We start from the raw sequence: 24,549 nt of genomic DNA on the forward strand, positions 1-24,549 counted from the left end.
TGGCGTTTGCTTGTGCAAAGCTCACTGACACTATGCTAGGGTGTAACTAAGGCTTTGCTGTTATTTAGGTTAGAGGTTTAATTAGATCACTAACCTTCAATATGAGCAATGATAACACTGATAATAATACTCTGCAAACACCATTAATACATATCAAGACTATTAAATAAATGCAGTCTATCTATGAAAATTTTTATAGGACTTACATTTTATTCTGTTGTTCCCAGAAGTGGCTGCATATTATGATTAAAAGCTATTAAAACATCAGATTTACTGCTGTTTTTGAAGGTCACAGTCTTCGACACTATACCTACATTAAGAAAATGAAACAAGACTCAAAAATTATTCCGAATTATTTTATTGTCAACAATTAATGAATTGGATAGATCATTTTCATATTGTTGCAAAAAACAAAACAAGCTCAAATCATAAGCTGAAGAAAATGCATTTTTTAGCATGATGCTTAAGATGAAATGGCAGAAAGCATTGTGCTCCACAACCATATTCAGGATGAGTGGACCAATGTAATTTGCATGGAAATTATTATTTTTGGGAAACGGAACAAGACTGGTTATATATTTCTATTTGTGTTAAGGTGTAAAAAATAATAATAATAAAATTGTCATTATGCAATAGCACAGTACATCTTTTCAACATGTACCTCTTTAACGTTTTTCCAATCTATTGTACAAATCAAACCTATTTTCTGTGGTAAATGATGTCAATAGAGTATAAATTTAGAAAAAATAAAAATCTATACATTTGTATTATTAAATAAAAGAAGACCTTCTGAAGTATCTTTTGACTGACCGCGGTGAACAATAGTTTTAAACATGAGACATCGATCATCTCCACCTTTAAAAAAAAATCTTAAAAAAAAACTTTTATTATTATTATTATTTTTTTGCTATCTTTTTTCTCCTTAAACACATTGGGATGTAAACAGGGCAGTTCTATCTAAATGTTAAACTCACACAAATATATCTAGGCCATGTCTTTTTATGATGAACCCTAACAGAATAGTGCGAAATGGTAATTCTGACTAAATTACCGAAATAAGGACATAACAAAAAAAAAGAGGGAATTAATTTCATATTGAACAATAGTGAACAAGATGCTGAGGTTTACTTGCACCTTCAGTAAAGAGCAGATATTAAAAACTGAAGATTCGCATGCTTGATTATATGGATGTCATTATCATCTAACTCAACACTGCGTCTTTGGGACCATTCACATTTCAAGTGCAACATAATTCCTTTTGAAATTAAGATATTTAGTTACCACTCATGTAACAAAAAACGTCATGCCATTATCAAGTGCTAACCTCATTCAAACAGAGGACATCTGGATGTCACACAAGAGTACATATTTGCACATCTACCAAAAAAAATCTGTCCTTAGGATTCGAAAGATCTGCTTTCATTTGAAATGTTCCTCTGGAAAGGCCATAAAGATAAAACTGACACAAGATGCATGTACCTTTCCTCAGATCATTTACATATGTTTCCTCCACGCAGCAGACTGTAGTGCTACTGTATGAATAACTTCACTGGCGTCACTACATACATCAGTATGAAATATAGGTCAAAGCATGGGACGGAGACCAAAACAGGACAACAATCTAGATTTATGTCTAGAGGTCGATCAAGTGCAGTGTAATCTGAACGAGCTAAGTTGGACTGTATCAATTCTTTTTTTTTTCTCTCAAGTAAACATGTATAACACAGACAATCCCATTACAGTGGATGCCCGATAACAAAAAAAAAATAAAAATTATAAAATTATTTGCACTTGCACAAAATACATCAAGTCACAGTGTCCTCATTTGCTGTTCAAGAGTTCAGAGTAGAAAAGATGCATTATACTTCAAACAGCCCTCTAGAGCGCAGGAGGAATCTGAGCCTGATCGTGAGGATGTTGCGGTTGGCAGAAGACACACCTCTCTCGTGTTTCCAGAGGTTCTGGTGATCCTGTGAAGGCTGTTTGGGGTTTACTGGCAGTGAACATTCACACGGTAAATGAGGACGATGGGGACTCGATCTGGTTCAGCTGAGAGCAGCTCACCACAGTAGAAACAAACAAAAAAATGGCTTCCTGGTAGGGTGTGTGCATGCTTCTGTTGTTTATCAGCTTCTCAACAGCATGATTGATTCTGATGATTTAAATGTGGAGTGAAATGCTGCTTTGGCAGGAGAATCTACAATTAATAAATGCCATTATTTTGGCTCATCTCAGCAGTTTGGTTTAGACGCACCCTGCAGAAAGAGGAAGCAAACTAACAGCACATGAAATGGGGGATGTGAGTGCTCAGTATGACAGCTAGTGCAGGACTGGCATAGATGAATTTTGGGAATAGATGGTTTGAATTTGTGGATTCAAATAATGACCCCATAAGCAAAAAAATGTTCTGTTCCAGGTCATTTTTCAACAGTACATCAATCGCTGTATCCAGTCGCTCAGGCGTAGATCTGACTCGGGCCACCGGTGTGAGCATTATCAGCTAGTCGCTCTTGGGTGGGTTGGGTAGGTTTTATGATGCTGACGTAGTCCTGGACTCCGACGTCCATGTTTTTAGCTCTGAGTGCAGCGCTGTGAAGCTTCTCCAGGAAGTCTGGCATGCCTGTGAGATAGAGAGGAATTGAAATCATCGCAAACAGGTGTCAAGAAGCAGCAGCTGCAGAAAGGGCAGAATTAATGAACATGGACTTTCATGATGGCAGCCAATTCATCTGTGAAATTCAAAGACCTCCAACAGCCCCCTATTATTTGTAGGTTTGAGAGTAGGTGTGGGGTTAGGTTTAGGAAATCAGGTAGTGACTTCAACGATACGAGTAATAATTTGGAAGGGGGTCAAAATTTGACATTTTTTTTATTATTTTATTTCAGTATCGACTTGGTACAAAAGTACTAATAGCCTTCTTTTGACAACAATAAAAATTATTAATTAACAAGTTAACAATTTGCTTGACAACTTAACAACAAACATTCATCAAGACTAAATTTCCCTCAGTTCCCTTCATTTTTAACCCCCCCCCCCCATTACTTAATTCAATATTAAGGATTTTCTTCCAATATTTTGTGCATCATGAACAGTGAGTTTGCTCTGCCAGCTACAGTATTTTCCCCTCTTTGCATTTATCTCTGGCCTCTGTAAACGTGCCATTTACAGTTTTTGTATTTCCACACAAATTACATTTTGGAAAATGCTAGCAATACAGTTTGTGTGCAAGTCCGGAACTGAGATCAGCTGAAAGAAAACAAAAGAACTGGTTTCCGTTTGTGCGTTTAGAAGATTTTTTTTTCTTTTAGGGCCAGCGGTAAATGGTTCCTTCTCGGCTAAAGGAAAACACAACTATATAAAAAAAAACAACAAAACAACAAGATTTTCCAGGAAATTTGACATTTTCTCTTATTTTTCATGACTGGTCATCAATTTTCCAGGACACATGAAAACCCTGCATATTAAAAAAAAAAGTATGAGTTAACAAAACAGATGGCTCACCGCTAGACACCATCCAGCTGACGCAATAGCGAGGGAAGACCGTCTGGGGATCATCGCTGTAAGTCAGCAGGTAATCAAAGCCATTCTGTTGAGACAAGATAACTAGCTTAAGACTGCAAACTAAGACCAATCGCAGACAGATGGACACAGTGGAGATTCCCTATTCTCACCTCGTCAAATGACCGGTGTGGGCGGATCACCATCTTGGACTGGTAAGAGTGAACTCGGACGAACTCCTGGGTCTCTGGGAGATTAGGGTGTTTGATGGCTCTGGACAGAGAAAGCAAACACACTTAATATCCAGGACACACTAATTAAAATGTCACTAAATAATTCCTATAAAATGGCAACAACAGATACCTGGAGACTAAGATCATTAAGTTGTTCTCCAGGTCAACGTGATATCGGCGCACATAGACATAGTCTCTGGAGTACATGGGATACTGCACAGGAAAGGTCAACAAATTATAATACGAACTGCTGTTAAACAACACTGTAAATACTAACAGAATATAAAATGAGGTTTACACCAACCAATTATAACTCATTCAAAATAACTACATGTTCTTCAGCTTTAAAATAAATACTTAAACTAAAACTGATAAAAAAAAGGCTGTTGTGAATACCCATAAGCCCTTGCATTTGGGAATATAATACAGTAGCTGTTAAGAATCAACCTTTTTTATATATAAATACCTATATAAAATGCTGTTTACTTGGATTTTAAAGCCAATCAAAATCCTATTAGGTTTTTGAAGGATTGTAACTTCTTAATCAATCAATTCTTTAACAATGAAAATGAATTCAGCATGGTGGACTGATGACAGAAAGAAGATTTAGTTTAATAGCTTTTAAATCTTCAGCCAAATAGTACTAGATTACACTTCTGATAATTCGAGCCCATTAACTGTCCACTGCAAAAATCAGAAGGATGTTTTCTTGTTGTGACAACAGGCAGTGTAGAACTTGAGCTTACTGGAAAATGCGTGGCCCAATGAATGACCTCGGTGCCAGTGTTGACGTCCCTGTCCACCACTTCCAGTTTGATGACCAGCGCGTCCCACTTCTTTCTGTACTCCGTGTCCAACTGGAGTAAAGGGAAATATTTGGGAGAGTCTAAATATAACATTCAAATACTAACAGCAGATACTAACCACATGCACACACAAGATATAACATCTTTAACAAGCGAAGTGCAAAGGCAGGTGACGCCTGAAACATGCAAAAGGGTTGCCAACTCTCGCTTCTGGTGTGAAACACATGCTGTCTGTCTTAGACACTAAATCCCACACCAAATAACAAGACAACACAAAATGCATTGTGCTTTCTTCAGTGTATAACTTACATTTTACTCATTTGTTTTAAACGTTATGGGTCACAAGCAGGTGGAGCGCAACAGAAACATTACTGCAGTCAATTAGATTTAAATATTATGGTTTTCATTACATATTTGCTGTTGAATGTGAAATTTGTCTAAAGTATATTTTTTAGGAACAGTAACTGGAATCTTATTAGTCCCTTACATTTACAGGGGAATATATGAGAGTAAGAAGTTATTCATGAGTTCAGAGAAGTAAATGTGTGCCTGCAGAACATTAGACTGCTGACCTGTTAAAACTTCTTTTTATTTTTTTTATTATCTATAATTTAGTGATTCTGCTTGCTTTTTTACTTTTTATACTCCTCAAGTAATAATAGGTAAACAGCATGCAAATAAGCATTGAAATTTTTCTTGTACAAAATTAATATTCAGTATTAAATATAAAAATGAATGGTGGCATGCTCAGGATCTCATACAGGCACATGTGACTGGTTCAGGTCATGTCTTTAAAATCTTACTAGCAAAGTGACACTCAAGCACTTAATATTAAATTATTTAGTACCTGAACATTGAAGAATTGCCGGGGAGTGACGTCTGCATATGAACCAAACACTGTAACACGAGAGCCAGACATGTGAATCTGTTGTCTGAATAGGACTGGACAAACGGTTTTAGCATTTAGAACATACCTCTGTATTCAAAAAGATGGCTCCCCTGGATGGGTCTCCTCCACACCCTTAAGTTCTTCTTCTCCACCACCACCTCCCAGCCTGGATCCACGTGCACGGCTGTCTTTGGGTTCACTTTCTGGCTTCTCACTGACTCCAGTGCTTGCAGCTCCCATGCACACCTGAAGTGCAAGTACAGAAGAGCTGCTTTAACCACAATAATGCAGAATAGATAAAATAATAACAAACGTGCCACAAACTAAACTTGGCTAAACTGCGCATTGCCCCTCTTCAAAACCACACCCTCTAAAGCCATAACAGCCAATCTGATGTCATAACATCTGAACACGGAAAGTGATTGACAGCTAGAGAGCGTTTCTGATTGGTTAATAGAAGGACGATGCTATGAGGATTTTGTTTACAAAGCTTAACTGTAGAGCTTAACAAGTGTGAATATCAGTCAGATCATAGGGGCACATTATGTGTCTTATTCCCAAATTTACAAATAGCACCACATGAACAGTCCAGAAGTGAAGGAAGTACCTTTTCAGCTCGTCATCTCCAATCCTCTGGTCTTCCCACATGAAGACCCCAGCCAGTGCTGCTATCAGTTTTCCGGTGGGGGCGTGTTTGCTCTGCAGGCGCCTCCATATGTGTCCCACGAGCGTCCACCTGCTCCTCTCAGAGTACAGGTTTGAGTACAACTCTCCGATCTGGAAGGCCCTTCTCAGCCTCTGGCCCGTCACAAAACTACAATGGTTGGCGAATATAGACAATAGTCTCGCCTTCTTCTTTTCGTCGCAGGCCAGCTTATGCGTTCCTCTTCCTGCTTTTTGGAGCCATGACAGCAGCAGGCCCACGCGCTCACCCAGACACGACAAACTCCACGGTGTGCTTCTTATCGCTCCACTTAGTTTAAAAGATCTGAAGCTTTGCAGTCGGACAGATCTGGCCCCTATATTGCACAAATAGCGTTGCTGGACAGAGGGGAACATCTTTGTTTCTAGAACTACGAATCGATTTTTTTTTATTTAACTTTGACGTGAACTTTTTAGCTAAAAAAACAAAGCTTTATAATACAGATTAGTTTCCATGTATTCAGAGGACTGAGACAAGTGCAACGCAATGCCAAGTTGACGTGCACTAGCGATTATCTCGCAATTTACTTAACGACAGGTTTTAATGGACAACTAAAACGCACGAGTAAAAAATAAATATGTTTATCAACTCATGTTATGAAACGCTATCATAGAAATTCACTAGATAAACAAACGATTCGATATTTGCCAACAACTGCGATAACAGATCAACTGACTAACGTTAGCTAGCCAACATTCAATGACATGCAACGGCGGGCAAACTGTGATCAAATCAACGACAACAACTCGAATCTTTAAAAAATGTATGTCATACACGATGTTTTATAACAGATAAATTGTTTTCGTATTCCTATCCTTAAATTAATCTTACTTTTATTCTCGTGCGTTAGCGTCATGCCCTCACACCTCTCTAGTGGAGTACGAGCGAGCAGCGTTGAACATCCCTGTTGGCCACGCCCTTCTCTTTTTTCGAGTTTCTATTGGCTGACTCATACGTTGAGGATGCAGCTCTCATTCTAATAGGGTAATATGGCTGTCTGTCTTCGTTGGTCGTCCCCCTACACCAACCAGCATGTTTACATGACTCACCTCAAGTCAACCCAATGGTGGTCCCCAACAATTTAAAGGTTAAACAGATTAACCACGTGTCTAGTCCGTGCTGCAACTATGAAATAATGAAACCCTTATTCCATGCAGAGTAATCATAATTAAGATAAGTAGATATGTACATTTACTAATTATATATTATTACAACATTATTCGTCACATTTTGGAGTAATAGGTAAGTCATCAAAACTATCAAGTAATTTATTATCTAATAAACTTTTTTATTAAAATCCATGCGTAGACATAAGTCTAGATTTGTCTACTGAACTTCCAGCTTTCATCTATCTATCTATCTATCTATCTATCTATCTATCTATCTATCTATCTATCTATCTATCTATCTATCTATCTATCTGTCTGTCTGTCTGTCTGTCTGTCTGTCTGTCTGTCTGTCTGTCTCAAATAATAACTCCTGTCGTTATTATTTCACATGGGCAATAAATGGCCTATATATCTGAAGTACATAAATCCTGTACTCCTGAGGACAAGGAGAAATATTCCATTGAAGTAACTTTTTTTTTCTGTGGCCACGTGGGGGAGTTATAGCACAGCTTGCAGCATCACTTTAGCTTCATCTCAGTCTATCCCATGACTTCAGATAACCAACGAGAGGAACTGGATAAAATTAGTGTCAGAAGATGCAAATACGGAAAACAAGAGATGCCTTTGTAATCTGACAGTCGAGCACATTACCTTTAATAATTACCAACAGACATCAATTTAGGTTTAGGACAACGTTTAAATTGTATACACAATGACTCTACTCTGTCCCATTTTTTAATAATTAAGAGACTGCATTATAGAAACAGACTCGACTTCTTAGATATTTGTGAACACATTTGTGAATATATATATTCTAAAAAAATGTAGATTTAATTTTCGAAAAATAAAATTAGGAATATAACTTAATATCAATTAAATTATTTAATAAAAAAAATAATTATTTTTTTCACAAGGTGCTGTGTAAAGTAAACCTTTTTTCTCCTATAGTTATCACCAAATAATGTCAGAGGGCGGGGTTTACTGTTCGCACTGTTCTACGTCACTATCCCCTGAAGACAGCCCCGCCCTCAGAGTCGGATGATAAATGTGTTGCCTGGACAAGCAGGAACTCATCAACTGAAGCCGGCTGAGAGCGTTTTTTTTTTTTTTTTGCAAGTTTTTCATTGATTCAAGAACTTAAACAAACGAACAGTGTCTTGTTTGTAGTCTTAAGCTTCGAACTGATTTTATTTACCCGATGTTAGTGCTAAGTTAGAAGCGAGAGCGTTTATTATCGATCACCCCGCGCGCGCGGTAAGGGGAAGTTGACTGGGCGGGCTGCATTGTCAAAAATATCTAAATCGACATTTATCGACTTTTTTGTTTGAGTGGTGAGTAAAAAGTATTTTTTCCCTTTCTAGTTGGCAGTAAGTAATATTTGTTTTATCGAAATTTGTTCGTTGTCAAATTTGAACTGTTAAAATGAGCGCGAGCGAGCTCGTGGCTTTGTCAGGTGACTCGCGTGGAAAAAACACCAGGGTATCTTTACGACTAGTTAATACCACAGTGCCACTGATATATGTTCTTTCATCTGTCAAATTTTATTTTTTGCGTTATTTTGGTGTTTCGGTAAAGTAATTTTGATTTATAACGTTATATTGGCTGTTAGCGTGTGTGAATGAATGACGACACGTGTAACGTTAGCGCGGAGCCGACGCGCACAGCAAAAACGCACATCGCCTCGTTGAACTAAGAGCTTTAAAAAAATTCTGCTCTGAAGTAGTGTGTTATTTTATTTTAATATTGAAATCAGCGAATTGTGGCTGTTTAAAATTTTCGTTTTTAGGGTTGTTCTTTTATGGTTCCTCAAGCTAACGTTAGCGAGGAAGTGCGTGTCCTGCGCGCGAGCGTGGAGAACTAGCTCAAACAGCCCTGGAGTGACAATCATCCGCGTTTCATCACGGATTCCCTGCGTGTCTTTGCCATTAAAGGCTACATTGCAGGAATGTGCTGGAAAGCCACATGACACCAGTGCGCTGAAGGCTTCATTTGAATAACGTTACTTGTGTCTGTTTGCTGTCAAAGAGCTTAAAGTATTAATCAGAGTACTGCCTTCCCGGGCTTGTAAAACAAAGTGGTCCGATTGACTTTAATCACTTTCTTTTTCTTTTTGTGTGTGTACATATTGTTCCTCGAATGTGTTGGCTTGGTTCATTGTAGTCATAAGCCATCGGTTACCATTTGGTCTGAGTTTTGTTGTATGATCATACATGCATTCATTCTGTGTTCTCGGTGCGCCCCCTTTTTGTACAGTGAAAGTTTTTTCTAGACCTTCAGTTCCGCTATATGCAAAAAAGAATTAAACATTATATTAAATGTTTTTAGTGTGTAATATAATAACCTACAAGTTCTGGCCCCTCTATAGTGAAATTGTTGCATAACATGGGAACCTTCCCACTTTTTTCTCTCTCTCTTCTTTTTCCAGGAATGAGCTACCATTCACTCACGGTGTCAGTTGCACAATGGATGTTCGCTCTGTCTGCCTAATTACCCAAGCCAAAACAAATTGTAAAAGATCTAGTCTATTCAGAGGATAGCAATAGGCCCTCACTCCACCCTCTCCCTTAACGTAACATATCAGTGTAGAGCAGTACAGATTCTCTCTCTGGTGTCTGGATTGCTTTGATTTGCTGGTTTAGCGAAGGGGCGAAGGTAGGTCTGAGGCAGAAAACAGATTTAGAAACACTAGTACCTCCATTATCTTGGGATTAAAATATCCCGTGTGCTGCTGCTTTATTTATACATATTTGGTTCTATTCCCTGTAAGATAGTGAAGCCTTTTTTTTTTTTGTTCCTGTATAACTTGAAAACCATCAACCCACAATGGTGTCGACAACTCTGGCCACGGTTACGATTTTGAGCACTCTTGCCGCTCAAGTGAATCTGTCGGATTATCTATGGCTCCTAATCGTAGGGTTCATCATAGCGTTTATCCTGGCCTTTTCAGTGGGTGCTAATGATGTCGCCAACTCGTTTGGTACAGCAGTGGGATCAGGTGTAGTTACACTTAGGCAGGCCTGCATTCTTGCTACTGTATTTGAGACACTGGGATCTGTGCTGATTGGAGCCAAAGTCAGCGAGACCATCCGCAAAGGCATTATCGACGTGACCATGTACAACGGCTCAGAGCATGTGTTGATGGCTGGATCAGTCAGTGCTATGTTTGGTGAGGGGTTTATGAAGCTTAATGCTCATATGTTATATAGCATTAATTAATTGTTTTATTACATGAAATTGAGTTTTCTCTTAAGTTTTATGTTTTCAATGCCCTTAAGGCTCTGCTGCTTGGCAGTTGCTTGCCTCTTTTCTGAAGCTTCCTATTTCTGGGACCCATTGCATTGTGGGAGCTACCATTGGCTTTTCACTGGTCGCCAAAGGTCAGCAAGGCGTCAAATGGCTGGAGCTTCTTAGAATTGGTGAGTCAGCTGCATTCACAAGGACGATTCATTTGTAGTTGCACATGTGTGAGTATTACGCCATTCAAGAAACCGGTGATGTCTATGTTTCTTTACATATCGGTGTTCTTTGGTCTCTTACAGTTGCTTCTTGGTTCCTCTCACCTGTCCTCTCTGGCATAATGTCTGCAGTTCTTTTCTACTTTGTTCGCATTTTCATCTTGCAAAAGGTAAATAAAATGATCTAGTCTTTCAGACTTTTTCAGGTCTTAATGAATTATTTGGATGTAGAATGAGAAGAATATAGAATAAAATTACACCAAAACTGGGTGATGGATAACAGTCTCTACTTTGTTCTTTGCAGAAAGATCCAGTGCCCAATGGTCTGAGGGCCCTGCCATTCTTCTATGCTGTTACAATGGGAATCAACCTGTTCTCCATCATGTTTACTGGAGCACCGAGTAAGTAGTGCTCTACATCTGCCTTTTGCATGCCCATTAACGCCCTAACCAGATGCCCAGATTCTGCCAGACTGTGTTTACAGTGCTTAAGGCAAAGCAGTGTTTAACCACTGGGCTCTGGAGAACTCAGTGGAGCACTCATGACACGGACGTGTGATGTCTGTATTTATGACCTCAATCGGAGAGTTTTTCCTTCTCCATCTTAGGAGAGAAAAAAAAAACAGTGGAATAAAGAATAAATGCCCATCAAAATGAACCATCAACCACAGTAGAGAAAGCACCATGTTTTTTGAGTGCCTTTAACTGTTGGGCTCTGAATTCTTTTGAATTTGAAGCCTTTTTAAATGAGCAACCTTTGCTCCTTTTTGTTTTCTCTTACCCACAGGGCTCAATAATTCAAGAAGTCAACTGGCCTGGGCCATTGAATGAAGGCTTCAGGCCAGAGTATGACATGATATGCACCCTCGGAGTGTGTACACATGCACTCCCAGGTGGGCACATTTTATGTAGTCACAGCTAGGTGCAGCAAACATGCACACATTCACATAGCAACATGCATACCTTCTGCCTTATACATCCTAATGCAACATGTAGGGCTTCAGAGAAAGTTATTATTTGGACAGTCTATAGTTATGCAAGTTACTTATGGAAATTAGCTTTTTTTTTAAATAAATTCCTTAAGTCAAGTACATAAATGAGTAATTTGAATTCAGCCAAATTCATCCGCTGACATATCATGTGAGTTGTTTGAGCACATCAGGACAAGGACACATCCTCTCATCATCTCACACACCGATTTAGGTCAATGCAGTTTGCCATATTAGAGACATCTTAACCTCAAGCTTATCCTGATCTTTGGCCACACTTCATGACATCGTCATGTCATCTGCTGTTGGATTAGCTTTAAAGGAACCAGATCCACAGTCTCTTAACTCCTCCCATTCTCAGCCTGTTTAAGGCAGTTCACTCAGGTTCTGGTAATTCAGAGCGTCTTCCAGGACAGGACGGGGGGGATGAGCTGAAGTCTTCTGAAGGGAGCTGAATGCAGGTGCACATGCCCTGTAAAATTTCAGTCAGTATGTAACTAGGTGGAGTTCCTCGAAGCGGTGTGTTTGCGCTGGTACTTGGAACACCTCGTTCTTCTGGTTTTGTTTTAACCGTTTGTGCAGTATGAGCATGACAACACATTCCAACTTGCATACTGTACAAAAAGTTGAATCCGTTCAAACTAGCTTTGCCATGTGAGATATAGGTGTGATTTGCACATCATGTCAGCGATCCGCTCCTAATAATCCCCTTCCCCGAACATGGTGCCTCTCAACACTGTTAATATGTTCTATAGCCCACCCCTGCCCCCAGTTTCAGCTCACAGACGTACTGACGCAACCAAAGTGCCTGGAAAGTTCTTCCCATGCAAAATACAGATGACACACAAGCCCTCATTCTGTTTTTTGATGTCAGCAGCCCTCAGCATTTGAGACCTCAGTCAACCAGCAATTACTCGTTTGTTCTAATTTCTAATGTCAACTAGTTTTTACTTCTCTTAAAGAACTTCTCTTAAAGGTTGGAAAAAACAATATTACTTTTGCCCAGATTTTTGCTCCAATTTTCTATCTTGAAGAATCTTTACTAGTTGCAAAGTGTCAGAGCCAGTCTACAGATTCTGTGCAGGCACAGTTGCCATATTTCTAAGAAAAAAACGTGGGCACAGATTTCCATCCAGTCAGCGGAGATCAAACTTGTTTGATATTTTAAGCCAATTTTAGAATTCATTGTTTTCATCTGTCTCCTAGCAACAAGGCACATGTTTTAGTGTTAGTTTGTTGTGTTGTCAACGATTTGATAGTCTGGTAGTGTGTGAACCTCATGTTAATGTATTATGCCCATTTCTTTTTCTGTAGCCATTCAGATACATCATCAGATGTCTGATGCCATGTGTTTTAAAATCCTTTTAGATTTGTAAGTTTTATTGTGTATTCTGGCTTTAATTTGTATTATTCATATTCCTAATTCGAGAATAAGGGCCATGGTTATTGGCTAAACCCTACCGCCCCCAGTACTTCAATGCTAGTTTTCCGGTCTGCTTCTCCTTTGGAAAAACAGACAGTGGTGCGTTTTGGTTCCCCTGGGGATACAAAAACAAACATGAAAGGCAGCAGTAACATACTTTGTGCATTTGAAACGGAATGTTTTTATATTCTCCTTATTCCGTATGAGTCAAAACCGTTTACAGTGTCAAAAAGAACTTTTTGTTTAAAGCGTGATTCATTTGTGTTTACTAGACTTGGTGGCAGGCATAAAAAAACTGGGTGTTTCTCAACAGACACCAAACAATATCTTGGTAGTGCTACAAAGGTAGAATTTTAGGACACCATACAATTTTTTCATGACCTGTTAGTTATAAAAAAAAATGCTTGGAACTTTAACAATGCATGTCAGTCAAAGACCACTACCGGCATAGTTGGCATAAACATCAGTGCCCAGTCCACAATGACTCAAATCATCATTAGCCCGTCACCGTGTTGAGGTATAGTGCTGATAGTGTCTGGAAAAACTTGTGTTATTGTGTTATAAAGACCATGGGATAGCAGATTTTATTGTGAGGTGAAGCAGGAAATGAATCCTCTTCCATTCATTCATCCCACTGCATGTTTGTGGTATGGCTGCTCCCCTTTTTTGGGGCAGTGTTTGTCAAACTATATTGATGTGAGCATGAATTCTCACACAGTGAGCAGGAACTTTACCAGACTGCCATACTATTCATTGACCTTTATTCACCCCCTTCCCCTCTTCTGGCCACAACTGTTGCTGCGAAGTCATTTGGGTTTTGGAACGTTCAGCTGTTCCTCCCTCATGTACCTCAGACCTCTGTTGAAAGAGTTAGACATTCCTGGTGTCTTGTCTCCTGAGATTGAACTAAAGTTGCATAACCTTAGCACGCAGTGGCACGGCATTCCCTGCAGCAGAGTTTATGCCCCATTGCTCCCTCTCATCTCTCAACCTGTCTTTATTTTTTTTTATAGCCCTACCCAATACAGGGTGGTGTTTTTGTGGGGGGGTGTGGGGGCAAACTTCCTCTAAATATTTACAATACCTTTTTTTCACCTTGTTTTTGGTCTCGTGAACCTATGTTGACACATTTCATTGTCTGTGGCTTGGGACCCCATGAGAAATTCATGAATGGTGGAAATTCAGCCAGCGCACTTCCTTAAGCATGCAGTGCACATTCTTCATCACTGCAGCTAGCACTGCAGTCTTGGCTCAGATATAACCTTTCTGCAGGAGTGGTCACGATATATTATTATATTTTTCCACCCGTCCTCCCAAAGGATAGCCTTTGCCGTGATACCTTAAAAGGCTGCTCACGCTTGCTGACCATATGGTACAACGGCTTGTGTCACTGCAGCGTTTGCTGCTGCTGTTCACATTTACTTCCCTGAAGTGTTATGTAAGAGGACAGGCCTTGTACTTGCATTCCGAATGTGACCAAGATATTTGATGCTTGGTTGTAGTGGTAGTTTTGTGTTTCTATGGACTTCTAAACATGTGGAGCAAGTAAAAAAAATTTTTTGAATGCTCCTCTTCTAACTGATAATGATAAACGAGAGCCTGTGGCTGAAGTATTTTTCTCTAAACATGCTTTTATTTTCTTTGAAATGGGTGTTAGCTACTTTTAGATGCAGTAAATCCACTTCTTAGGAATTATTATGGTTTAACTCCAACACCATTACCAACATCCAGGAATCCACAGTGTCCCTGTCTGTTCCCTAATGCTGTTTATGTTGAAGGTAGCACATGCTGGCCTTTTGTCTCAAAAGCACCTTTCATTTCTTTTTTCCCCTCAACATCCCTCTTGGTTCCTTTTCGCCTGTGAACGATGGGACTGCAGTGCTGGGCTTTGACAAGCTGCCCTGGTGGGGAGTGCTGCTCATTTCCATTGGCTTGGCAGTGGTCACTGCTATCATCGTTTGGTTTGCTGTCTGCCCTCGGCTCAAGAAGAAGATTGAATGTAAGTATCTGTCTTCAGTCTTTGTGTTAATTCTAACCCTGTAAACCATAAAATCGATGTAATCATTAGCAATAGCGCTATGAGTCATATCTAGTGGCACAGTGTCATTTCCAGAGCACAACTGGGTAGCATAACAGTTGCTAAATAGATTACTGAAAAGAAAAGCCGCGTTTTCACCACTGGACCTTTACCCAGGAACAAGGAACTTTGGGCTGGTACTTGGGGTGTTTCTACAGCAGGAACCAAAGTATTTCAGGCGAGGAAGTAATTGTTTAAAACTCAAATCTGTGGTTTAGTTATAAAGACAGCTCATATTTAAAAATGTTTGGACATTTTTTAAACCATTTAAAAATGGTTAAACAAAAAATAATTTGTTTTGGTAATCTTTTGTCTTTGTTTAATGTTAAAATGAAAATAGAGGCAATACTGTATATTTCATTTCATTGTAATGTAGCTAACATTATATACACATTTCCCTGAACTACATTTCTGCGGCTATTAATGTTTAAATGAAAACGAAAGGAGGCAGTGGTGTTTGATATTTCATCTTATTGTAAATCTACAGTGAGGAAAATTGCAGTAGCCAAGGCCAGCTGACTAATGCTATCAAGTATGCTGCTGTTTGCAGAATTACCAGACTTGCGTCCTCCCGTCTGAGGGAGATCACACTCCTGTGTCGAACTCACAAAGTCAGAACTACCGAGGATGCAAGTCTGAAATTTGTTTACTTTATATTGAGAAGTGCGCACAGAACTACGTCACCAGACTATTTGCCTAATCGTCACAGTACTTTAGACTGCAATGGAAACGCAGAAAGCAACAGGTCGGGGAGGAAAAAGGTTCCTTTGAAAAAAAACAAGTTGGTACAGTTGTTCCTGGTAATTTAGGTGGAAACACGGCAAAAGATGATTGGGTGGGGTGCCTCAATGGCTTAGTTGGGCCAATTACAGATGTTTTTGCATTACACTTCAAAATATAACAACAAATCAACCTTTTGAAGGTTTTTTTTTCAGACCCTAAAAAAGTCTGGACCGCAATATGTGGACTTGCAAGGTTTATTAGCCTTAGGTCAAGAACCAGTTGTTCATTGGGGATAGTACCCTGCAGATTAAAGATGAACAGCAGTTTTAATCAGACACTTAGAAAGACAATATACTCTTTAAAGGAATGTTCTGTATTCAGTAATAATTAAGCTCTGTTAACTCTATGTTGGGTTTTCTTTTGTTTAAATTATCCTTGTTCATACCATGCAAAAGTACAGTGTTTATTCGTTTAAAGTTGTGAAATGTAGTAAAAAGTATTTTAACAGCTGTGATCTCAGTTACAGTTCACAGTAACAAGTTTATTGGCAAGCATATGTTTTTTAATCCTCAAATCACATAACGAACAAAAGCACAAACTATTCTTACATAAACTGCACTTTTAAGAAATACCAGTTTTGAACTAGGACAGTCTGTTAGTCATCTAGTCTTTTTATATATATATCTAAAGGTGAATAGTGTGGCTGTGCATTGACACTCTAATTAGGTCATAGAGATGCACTAATTGGTCGGATAACCATGGTCCAGCTGAGGTGTTGACAGGAACGTAGTTCAGGCTAGTAGAAAATTAGAAAGCGTGTGATTTGACACTTATGAGAAGATCAGTGGACGATGGACCCGGAGTTATATCATGCTGTCCTTGAAATGTAGGGTTAGTGACAATTTAAGCAAACAGTGTTTGCCTGTGAAAAGTTTATAGAATCAAGCGCTCATGTGATGGCCATGTGAACTGCCAGTGAGTAAAGTGCTTACCGGCCTTTGTACTTGTCACAAACGATTGATCAGACTGGCCTTTACTCAACTGATTAGGGTTCTCTATTTAATGTTAATACAAATTTTTTATTTTTTTTTTAAATAGTAAATTTATGCATTTTTGACCCTAAGGTTAAATTAAATGATGTGGAAATAACTGACTGACTAATTTGATACACAGGTGAAGTAAAGTCTTGCAGTCCCTCTGAGAGTCCTCTGATGGAGAAGAGGGAGCTGCATGAAGCTCACAGTCCCATCCTGAAACCTGTCCCTGAGGAGTACAGTGCCCTGCCGTCTAGCATCCCCTCGGCACCACCTCTTTCTGAGGACCGCAAGGTCACTTTTGATATTGGCGATTCAGATGACACCGATCAAAAGGACTTCAAAGAGTCAGAGACGGGCAGTGGTAAGTCTGTAGGGCCTCACAATCCATGCCAGTTATGACATACGTTTACTGTTTTTGTCGAAGATCAATCATGTAACTTGATTCTGTTTTCAGCAGCTGCGAAGACGGCCCATGTTCATTTCACCAATGGCCCCACACACGTTCCTAGCAATGGTTACTCTCAGTACCACACAGTTCACAAGGACTCTGGCCTCTACAAGGATCTGCTGCATAAACTCCATTTGGCAAAAGTGGGAGACTGCATGGGGGAGGGTGGCGACCGGCCCATCCGTCGCAACAACAGCTACACCTCCTACACTATGGCCATCATCGGCATGCACGGAGACTTCAAGCCCAAAGAAGCTGACTTCCATGCTTCCGAAGATGGAGACGAGGAAAAAGCCAACACCCAAGAGAGAAAGCGCATCCGCATGGACAGCTACACGAGTTACTGCAACGCAGTGGCAGATAATGGTGCACCTGAAGGTCTGGGTGATGGTGAGGTTGCTTTGGAGATTGCTGACGGTGACGCTGGGAGCAGCCGTAGTTCTTTGGAGGAGGAAAGGACCGATGCTGACAGACCTGAAGTGTCGATGCTCTTCCAGTTCCTTCAGATTCTCACTGCTTGCTTTGGCTCCTTTGCTCATGGAGGAAATGATGTCAGGTAATGCAGCATTGTACTGCACGGTGCTCAAAATAGATTTAAGAATGCTTTACAATCTTAAGCACTTCAAACAATTTAACTTCTCTTTGGTTTTCAGTAACGCAATTGGTCCCCTGGTTGCCCTGTGGCTGGTCTATGAGAGTGGGTCGGTTATATCTAGTGCACCAACTCCAATCTGGTTGCTACTGTATGGAGGAGTTGGCATCTGTGTCGGTTTGTGGGTCTGGGGCCGTAGAGTCATCCAAACCATGGGCAAGGACCTGACCCCCATCACCCCGTCTAGGTATAAACACACATCCATGTTGTCACATCAGACAGCACCTGCTGTACAGAGCACAACCTCCCAACTGGCAGACTTCCCTAAACAATGCTTTGTTTAATTTCAGTGGTTTCAGCATTGAACTCGCCTCAGCCGTCACTGTTGTGGTTGCTTCCAACATTGGTCTTCCAGTTTCCACCACTCACTGCAAGGTAAGACGGGCCTGTATGCAAAACAAACCAATGCAAATCAAGTCTTAGACAGAGACTATTTGAATGAGATTGCTTACTACAACTTGTTGTATTTTTTTTTTTTTTTTTTTTGCTTTTAGGTCGGGTCAGTGGTGGCTGTCGGTTGGCTGCGCTCCAAGAAGGCAGTGGACTGGCGACTGTTCAGAAACATCTTCATGGCCTGGTTTGTCACTGTGCCAATTTCTGGCCTTATCAGCGCGGCCATCATGGCCCTGTTCACCCATGTCATTCTGAGGCCTTGAAAGTCTGCTCTACTTCCCTCTCAGCTTAACGGGAGCCCCAGAGAGAGATGGAGGGTATATTTCAACCTTCTGTCTGTTTGCTTCTCTACCCTTCATCATCCTTGTGATGAGTGAGGGATGAAAAAGGCCCATTTCGATAGCCTCTGATTCCTGGCTGCAACATTTTTAGTCTATTGATTTGTGTGCATTGCACCAGGACACATACCATAGGCCAGAGAAGAAAATGTCTTCAAAACTAGAATGGTTGCCATTTAAATTTCCTCTTGTAAATATGTCAAATTACATGTAATTATGTAATTGTTTTTTTTTTAAGGTGTGTTAACAATTACAATGCAGTATTAGCATTCATTTGACAGATTTCTCATTACTTTCCTAATTTGAGTTCCTTAGAGAAGCAGTGTTTTGGTGCAAAGAATTTGGGGAAGAGGAATTTTTTCCTTCTGATGCATTTGGTATGATTTAATTTCCCCCATTTTTTTTTTTTTAAGCAGACCTGACTAACTCAAAGCTGGCCACGAATAGAGCCTTCTGACCAACCACATTTTTAGCAAAGTCTTGTGAGGGTTGATTAGCGAAATAAATTGGTTGCTCACATCATGTTCCTTAATACAGTTTTAGTGTCCTTTTCCAAATGTCTTTTTTTATTCTTTTGTAGGTTACACTACAAAACGAGCCTCTTGGTCAACCAAAAAGATGTTATTCTTTTAGTCCTATTTTCTTCAGTAGTTTACAGAATATACAATTCTTCTTTTGGTGTTATACACCAGTGTAACTGATCTGGTTAATATTTGCTCTGCTTCGCCCAGTGTCTAATAACAACTACAACGGACCAGTCTGTGCTTAGAGATGCAGTTAAACCTCTCCACAGCTACCGCAAAGATTCATGCTTTCTTAAAGCACAGAAACGCTCTGCTGGAATTAGCATGCTCCTGGCTACTCCCTCAAATGCAGCACGTCCCCAAATGTTTGCTGTAGACATTTGAACTCCATTTGGTGGATTATGGCCCATTGTACTCCGTCACCAAAGGTTGTTGTATTTGCATAAGGATGAAGTGTTACTTGGATACGCAAACTTGTGTTCACCAGTGCAGTGCTGGCCAGAGTTACTCCAGGGATTAATAGAGCTTAAGTTAATTATTCAAAGTGTGCCCCTGCCAAAATGAATTTGGCAACCATTTGTTTTTAGACAAAGTTTTATAAAAGCCCTTTTTCTGATGTTTAAAAACAACCAGTGAGCCTCTTCCCTTTTAGAGTATTACAGTAATGCCTTGCTGTGACTCTTGACATCAGAAACGGTGAATTAAACGTGAAGAGAGTGAAGTATCCGTGTGCTAGTTTTGAGAGCATTAGCATTCCTGTAAAACTTGAGGAGTGGTGTTAACTCATCTGTTCCAGGCTTCTCATAGACCTGCTTCACTAGTACTTCTGAGGAATGTATACCAATATGAACAACAGTATATGTATATATTTTACAATGGGTTGCTATTGTAAGCCCTACAGCAACACAAATGACTTACACTCTTCATTAGGTAGGTGTGGGACAGTGGTGTTAAATGATGGTTGGGACTGAAGGTAGACGTAGCTCCATCTGCACCTCTGTGAAGCCACCATTTGTGAATGCTTAATTTGGTTATGAAATTTTCTCATTTGCTGTAGTTGCCTTAAGGATGTTCTGTCTGTTTTTTTGTTTTTTTTTTTTAAACCAAAGAGAAAAAGAAGCAATTTGTTGTCCACTTGGCTTTGGGGATAAAAAGAATAAATGCCTTTTTCAATATCAAGTCTTTGTCTATTTCATTTAAATAGAAGTAATAATTTTGTGTACCATATCACTTAAGAAATAATATATTTTATAGTAATATAATTCTACATTTTATGCTATATATGGGCAAGGAGTGCATGATTCCTCTGCATTTTCTCCTAAAATTGTTTTGACAGTTTTATGTGTATGTGTAGATCCCCGATCCTAAATGGTGTTCAATTTATTATTTTTTGGACAAAACACTAGGTTAAAATTGACCATTTAAAATAATTGTATCGGACAAGCCATGCATTTAGCAACAAAACTATTGACATTTCACTCAATTACAAAAGTATTTCTTGAGAGTTTGAGTCTTTTTAGTTTTATTCTTTATAACTGCAGTAAATTATTGCTGCTCTATGCAGTAAATCAGCTTGTGCTCATCAGTTTGGGGAATTTGGGGACGGGCAATGATGCATCTTTGGTCCAAAAATAAACTAGGGACAATGCAGATGATATAAATAAAGCTTAACTGAGCACCCAAGGACTGTAGACGGCGTTGGCCTGGATAACAGTCCTAGATATGTTGTAACACTGCCTCCATCTGCTACTCAGACTGTTGCCTCTAAGAAGCCATTCAATCATCTGTTATTACACTCACCTGCAGCCAAGCATTTACATGAACGCTGGACACCCTCCAGTGATTACAGTCTTTATTTGAGAAAAGAAATTCTGTGATCGGTCACAACACGTTTTTGTCCGTGAGTTACAGACAGTAGGTTAGACATTTTGCAATATGATGTATAAAGTTTTAAGATGTTAGATGGCATAAATTCCACCATATTCTTCCTCACTGGAATCTTCTAGAAAGAAAGGTCACATGTGGATATATAGATATAAATATATTATTATTATTATTTTTGTATATTTGGCATTTTGTAAGATTCCGTCTTCAGCACATACTTTTGATTTAATTTGCTAACAACTCACCAGAACTTTCCACATTATTCTCTCCAACCTGCTCACTGTGTTCTAGAAAAGAACAAAACACAATCGATCAGGACTAGAAACAAGGAAAGGATATAAAATAAGTGGTCAAGAGTCAAAATCATCCATTCAGTTACAGCGAAATACCACATTGATGAATAAAATGGACACGTTTTAGACCACTAACTATTTTCTTTAATTATAAATACAAATAATGGAACGTAGTGAGCACGGTAAATAATGTAGTGAGTGGCGCACTGTCGCCCTCGTGTGGTGATGAATGGATCTCCACCATAGACAGTAAAAGAAAGATCTCCACAGAGCTCGACCTACCTGTGGGCGCGTCACTTCCGGTGTTCGCTCCTACGTCAAAACAAACATCAAACATTCCGTGAGAGCCTTTGTCAAAAAGGATATATTCCAAAAATCAATTAAAGAACTTTTTTTTAAAGGATAGTCTATCCTTCTGTCTTTCTATCGAAACACAATACATTTGCAAAGAGTCTTGACCCTTATTCTTAAACTTTCCATTTATTCTATTTTTTTCTAAAACATCATATTGCAAAAACTAACTTGCTAACTTCCATATTTTGAACATTTAAGAAAACTTTTACAATTAAAAAGTCTAAACTTTTGAACAGAGAAATTACTTTTTCTGCAAAAACAATACACTTTGGTGTCTATATTAAAAAGAAACTACTTTATTAATGTAGCATTATTGAGCTAGCTTTTAAACACTAAATGCATCAACTCTTAATATAGTCATAAAACAGGCCAAAATACGCATATCCAACAGTTAAAATCATATAACAAGGACATCATTTTGACATAATATGTTGAATTGTTTTAAGGAAATTATTTGATAACTAATATAATTATTTTAATCACCAAATGTTTTTGTGTGTGTCCACATTTTGTACACTGTAAACATCACATAACTTTAACGCAAAATAAAACAGCTCATAAAATACTTGTTTGACCTCTTTACACTTGACAATAAACCGTTTCATTAATTATTTGTTTCAAAATAAAAAAAAAATATGATTCTCCTTCAGACCCTCTTTCCTCTTCTTCAGTTTGTGGAAAGTGCATTATTTATAATGTTCGGTAAAGAACGTATATGCTTCTAGAAAATAAACTTATTTTAGGAAAATATTCTTTGTCTTTACCTGTAGCGTCTGTTAGTGCCTCTCTCTCACCATCTATAGAGTTATTCACAGGGTATAAACAGACAAATGAATAATAATAGAAATAATAATAACTAACTGTATTTCATTGCCTCTGTTCTTGTACAATAAAGTTGCATCCTATCTAAAATGTATATTTATTTTTACATTTATTGTATGCTGCAATGTAATATCATTATCTCTATATTAAACGTATCTTTTCAGAAAATAAAGTTTTGGAAAAAGTCATTCTGTTTACCTGTAGTGTCTGTCACCGCCTTTGTCTCTCCATCTGTTACGGTTCAGATTATTTAGATTATAACAAAACACGACTTTTCTCAACCATATATGTTGTTCCTTATATTTATTCTGTCAGTGAGTCAAAGCTTATTGAGTAAATGGCCCTAAACACATATTTGATCTGGTCCACATTTACCTTTCACATGAGCAGCCTCATACTCCTGAGACTCATCTGAGGAAACAGAGATGGAATGAGAGCTGAGCATGATGGGAATGTGTGCGAGACGTGAGATGAGACTTCTCATCTCTTGAGCAGAAGTTACACAGAGCCCAGCAGGCCGGCGTGGGAAATAATGACCCACCTGTTTGTGGAGTCGTGCTGTTCTCTTCAAACGCTGAGGTTAGACAAAACAGAAAAAGGATGTTTGATTTGCAATGATCTTTTTGCATAAATCTTTGATTGTAATTTTAGGTTGGAGTGAAAAACAATAAATGAAAAGCAAATAAAACTCGGAAAAGTGTTACCTCTCTCATCTGGCAATTTAGTCGTTTCAGCACAGTGCAGCGAAAATGAAACCACTAAAAAACACAAAAATGTACAAGTATAATTTAATTTCACAGTTTTCATATTACTCCACATGCAGATCATGTATGAAATGGTGGCTATTTTGCCATCTATAACTCATCGAGGATGAATTAAATGGTTATTAAGGACTTTTCTTCATTACATATAATTATTATGTTAACTAAGCACAGATCATTCCAAAATAAAACAAAGGGGTAACACGCGATGCCTAAGAGATATTAATCTTGAATAAACTGTCAAAACAAACAATAAAAATGCAACACGCACACACACACACACACATATATATATATATATAAACATTTTTACAAAAACTTTATACATTCAATTAAATTAAGTTGCAAAAACATGTTTTTTTTTTACATTTTATACTATATTAAAAATATTAACATCATATAATGTTTTTAAAAATATAATAATATAGTTTTATTCTAATTTTTAAATAACAAGACACAAAATGTGTATGAATATATATATATATATATATATATATATATATATATATATATATACACCTGTTTAATATTAATAATACAAACAGCATCATATTATAATATTAATAACAAACTATAAATTATGATATCGTTTTATTCTAATTATAATTATATTTATAAGATACACATTTGTTTCAAAACTGTCATTATAAATGTGCGATGTAATCTTACCACTGTGGAAACCTGCCACTGCAACAAAGAGGATTATGGGTAAACCAGTTGTCATCTCGGATGGAAGAGGTGAATGCTGAACAAATTGAAACTAAATGTTAAATGGCAGCGGTCACACTGAATCTCACATTCTCCGGCTGGTCTTTTTATAAGTTTCCTGGCATCACATGCTGTGGCGGGACAGGCTCGTCTCTGTTTACCTGCCAGCAGCTGGATGGCACATCTCGCCCCACACACAGATGTGCCATTATTTCCACACTCAGTGACTCTCATTGTTGACTTTGTGATCAGACAGGCCTGCATTGTGGTCAGCAGTGACTGGTGTAAGAATGGGATGGATGTTCATTTGCGTTTTTCAAAAGTAAAAGGTCATTTCCTCTCCAAATTGGTTTGTGTTTGGCATCTTAGTAAAGAACATGATTGTTTGTGCTCACTGATCTGATGTCACTGCAGCTGGCACATGGGTTTG

General features: G+C 38.6%; 2 protein-coding genes across 3 annotated transcripts; one reads left to right on the plus strand and one right to left on the minus strand.

Annotated features, from left to right (window-relative positions):
* Window positions 1-342: 342 nt before the first annotated feature.
* Window positions 343-7,042, minus strand: LOC113054133 (stAR-related lipid transfer protein 7, mitochondrial-like). Its single transcript, XM_026219481.1, has 8 exons — window positions 6,035-7,042; window positions 5,513-5,673; window positions 5,386-5,435; window positions 4,479-4,589; window positions 3,863-3,945; window positions 3,673-3,772; window positions 3,503-3,587; window positions 343-2,620 (listed from the first exon to the last, which is right to left on the minus strand). The coding sequence occupies exons 1-8, from the start codon at window positions 6,484-6,486 to the stop codon at window positions 2,457-2,459; spliced, it is 1,206 nt and encodes a 401-aa protein (XP_026075266.1). The 5' UTR covers window positions 6,487-7,042; the 3' UTR covers window positions 343-2,456.
* Window positions 7,043-8,274: 1,232 nt separating this feature from the next.
* Window positions 8,275-20,476, plus strand: slc20a1b (solute carrier family 20 member 1b). 2 transcript variants are annotated; one of them, XM_026219463.1, is made up of 11 exons: window positions 8,275-8,570; window positions 9,665-10,405; window positions 10,515-10,655; window positions 10,779-10,864; window positions 10,999-11,095; window positions 14,985-15,104; window positions 17,079-17,303; window positions 17,400-17,946; window positions 18,044-18,229; window positions 18,333-18,417; window positions 18,537-20,476. In XM_026219463.1, the coding sequence occupies exons 2-11, from the start codon at window positions 10,063-10,065 to the stop codon at window positions 18,696-18,698; spliced, it is 1,992 nt and encodes a 663-aa protein (XP_026075248.1). In that variant the 5' UTR covers window positions 8,275-8,570; window positions 9,665-10,062; the 3' UTR covers window positions 18,699-20,476. The 2 variants fall into 2 exon arrangements, with proteins under 2 accessions (XP_026075248.1, XP_026075247.1); XM_026219462.1 differs by having other exon boundaries at window positions 8,276-8,570; window positions 17,397-17,946.
* Window positions 20,477-24,549: the final 4,073 nt, after the last annotated feature.

Source organism: Carassius auratus, chromosome 35 (assembly GCF_003368295.1).
Source record: "Carassius auratus strain Wakin chromosome 35, ASM336829v1, whole genome shotgun sequence".
Lineage (NCBI taxonomy): Eukaryota > Metazoa > Chordata > Actinopteri > Cypriniformes > Cyprinidae > Carassius > Carassius auratus.

Bases quoted from the DNA above. Each gene is read 5' to 3' on its own strand.
- LOC113054133 (XM_026219481.1), bottom strand. From the start codon at position 6,486: ATGTTCCCCTCTGTCCAGCAACGCTATTTGTGCAATATAGGGGCCAGA. The intron at 4,590-5,385 runs GTACTAAATAAT...CCTTTACTCCAG, and splicing joins GGCAATTCTTCAATGTTCAG to TTGGACACGGAGTACAGAAA. The intron at 3,588-3,672 runs GTGAGAATAGGG...TTGTCTCAACAG, and splicing joins CACACCGGTCATTTGACGAG to AATGGCTTTGATTACCTGCT.
- slc20a1b (XM_026219462.1), top strand. From the start codon at position 10,063: ATGGTGTCGACAACTCTGGCCACGGTTACGATTTTGAGCACTCTTGCC. The intron at 15,105-17,078 runs GTAAGTATCTGT...TTTGATACACAG, and splicing joins GCTCAAGAAGAAGATTGAAT to GTGAAGTAAAGTCTTGCAGT. The intron at 17,947-18,043 runs GTAATGCAGCAT...TTTGGTTTTCAG, and splicing joins CATGGAGGAAATGATGTCAG to TAACGCAATTGGTCCCCTGG.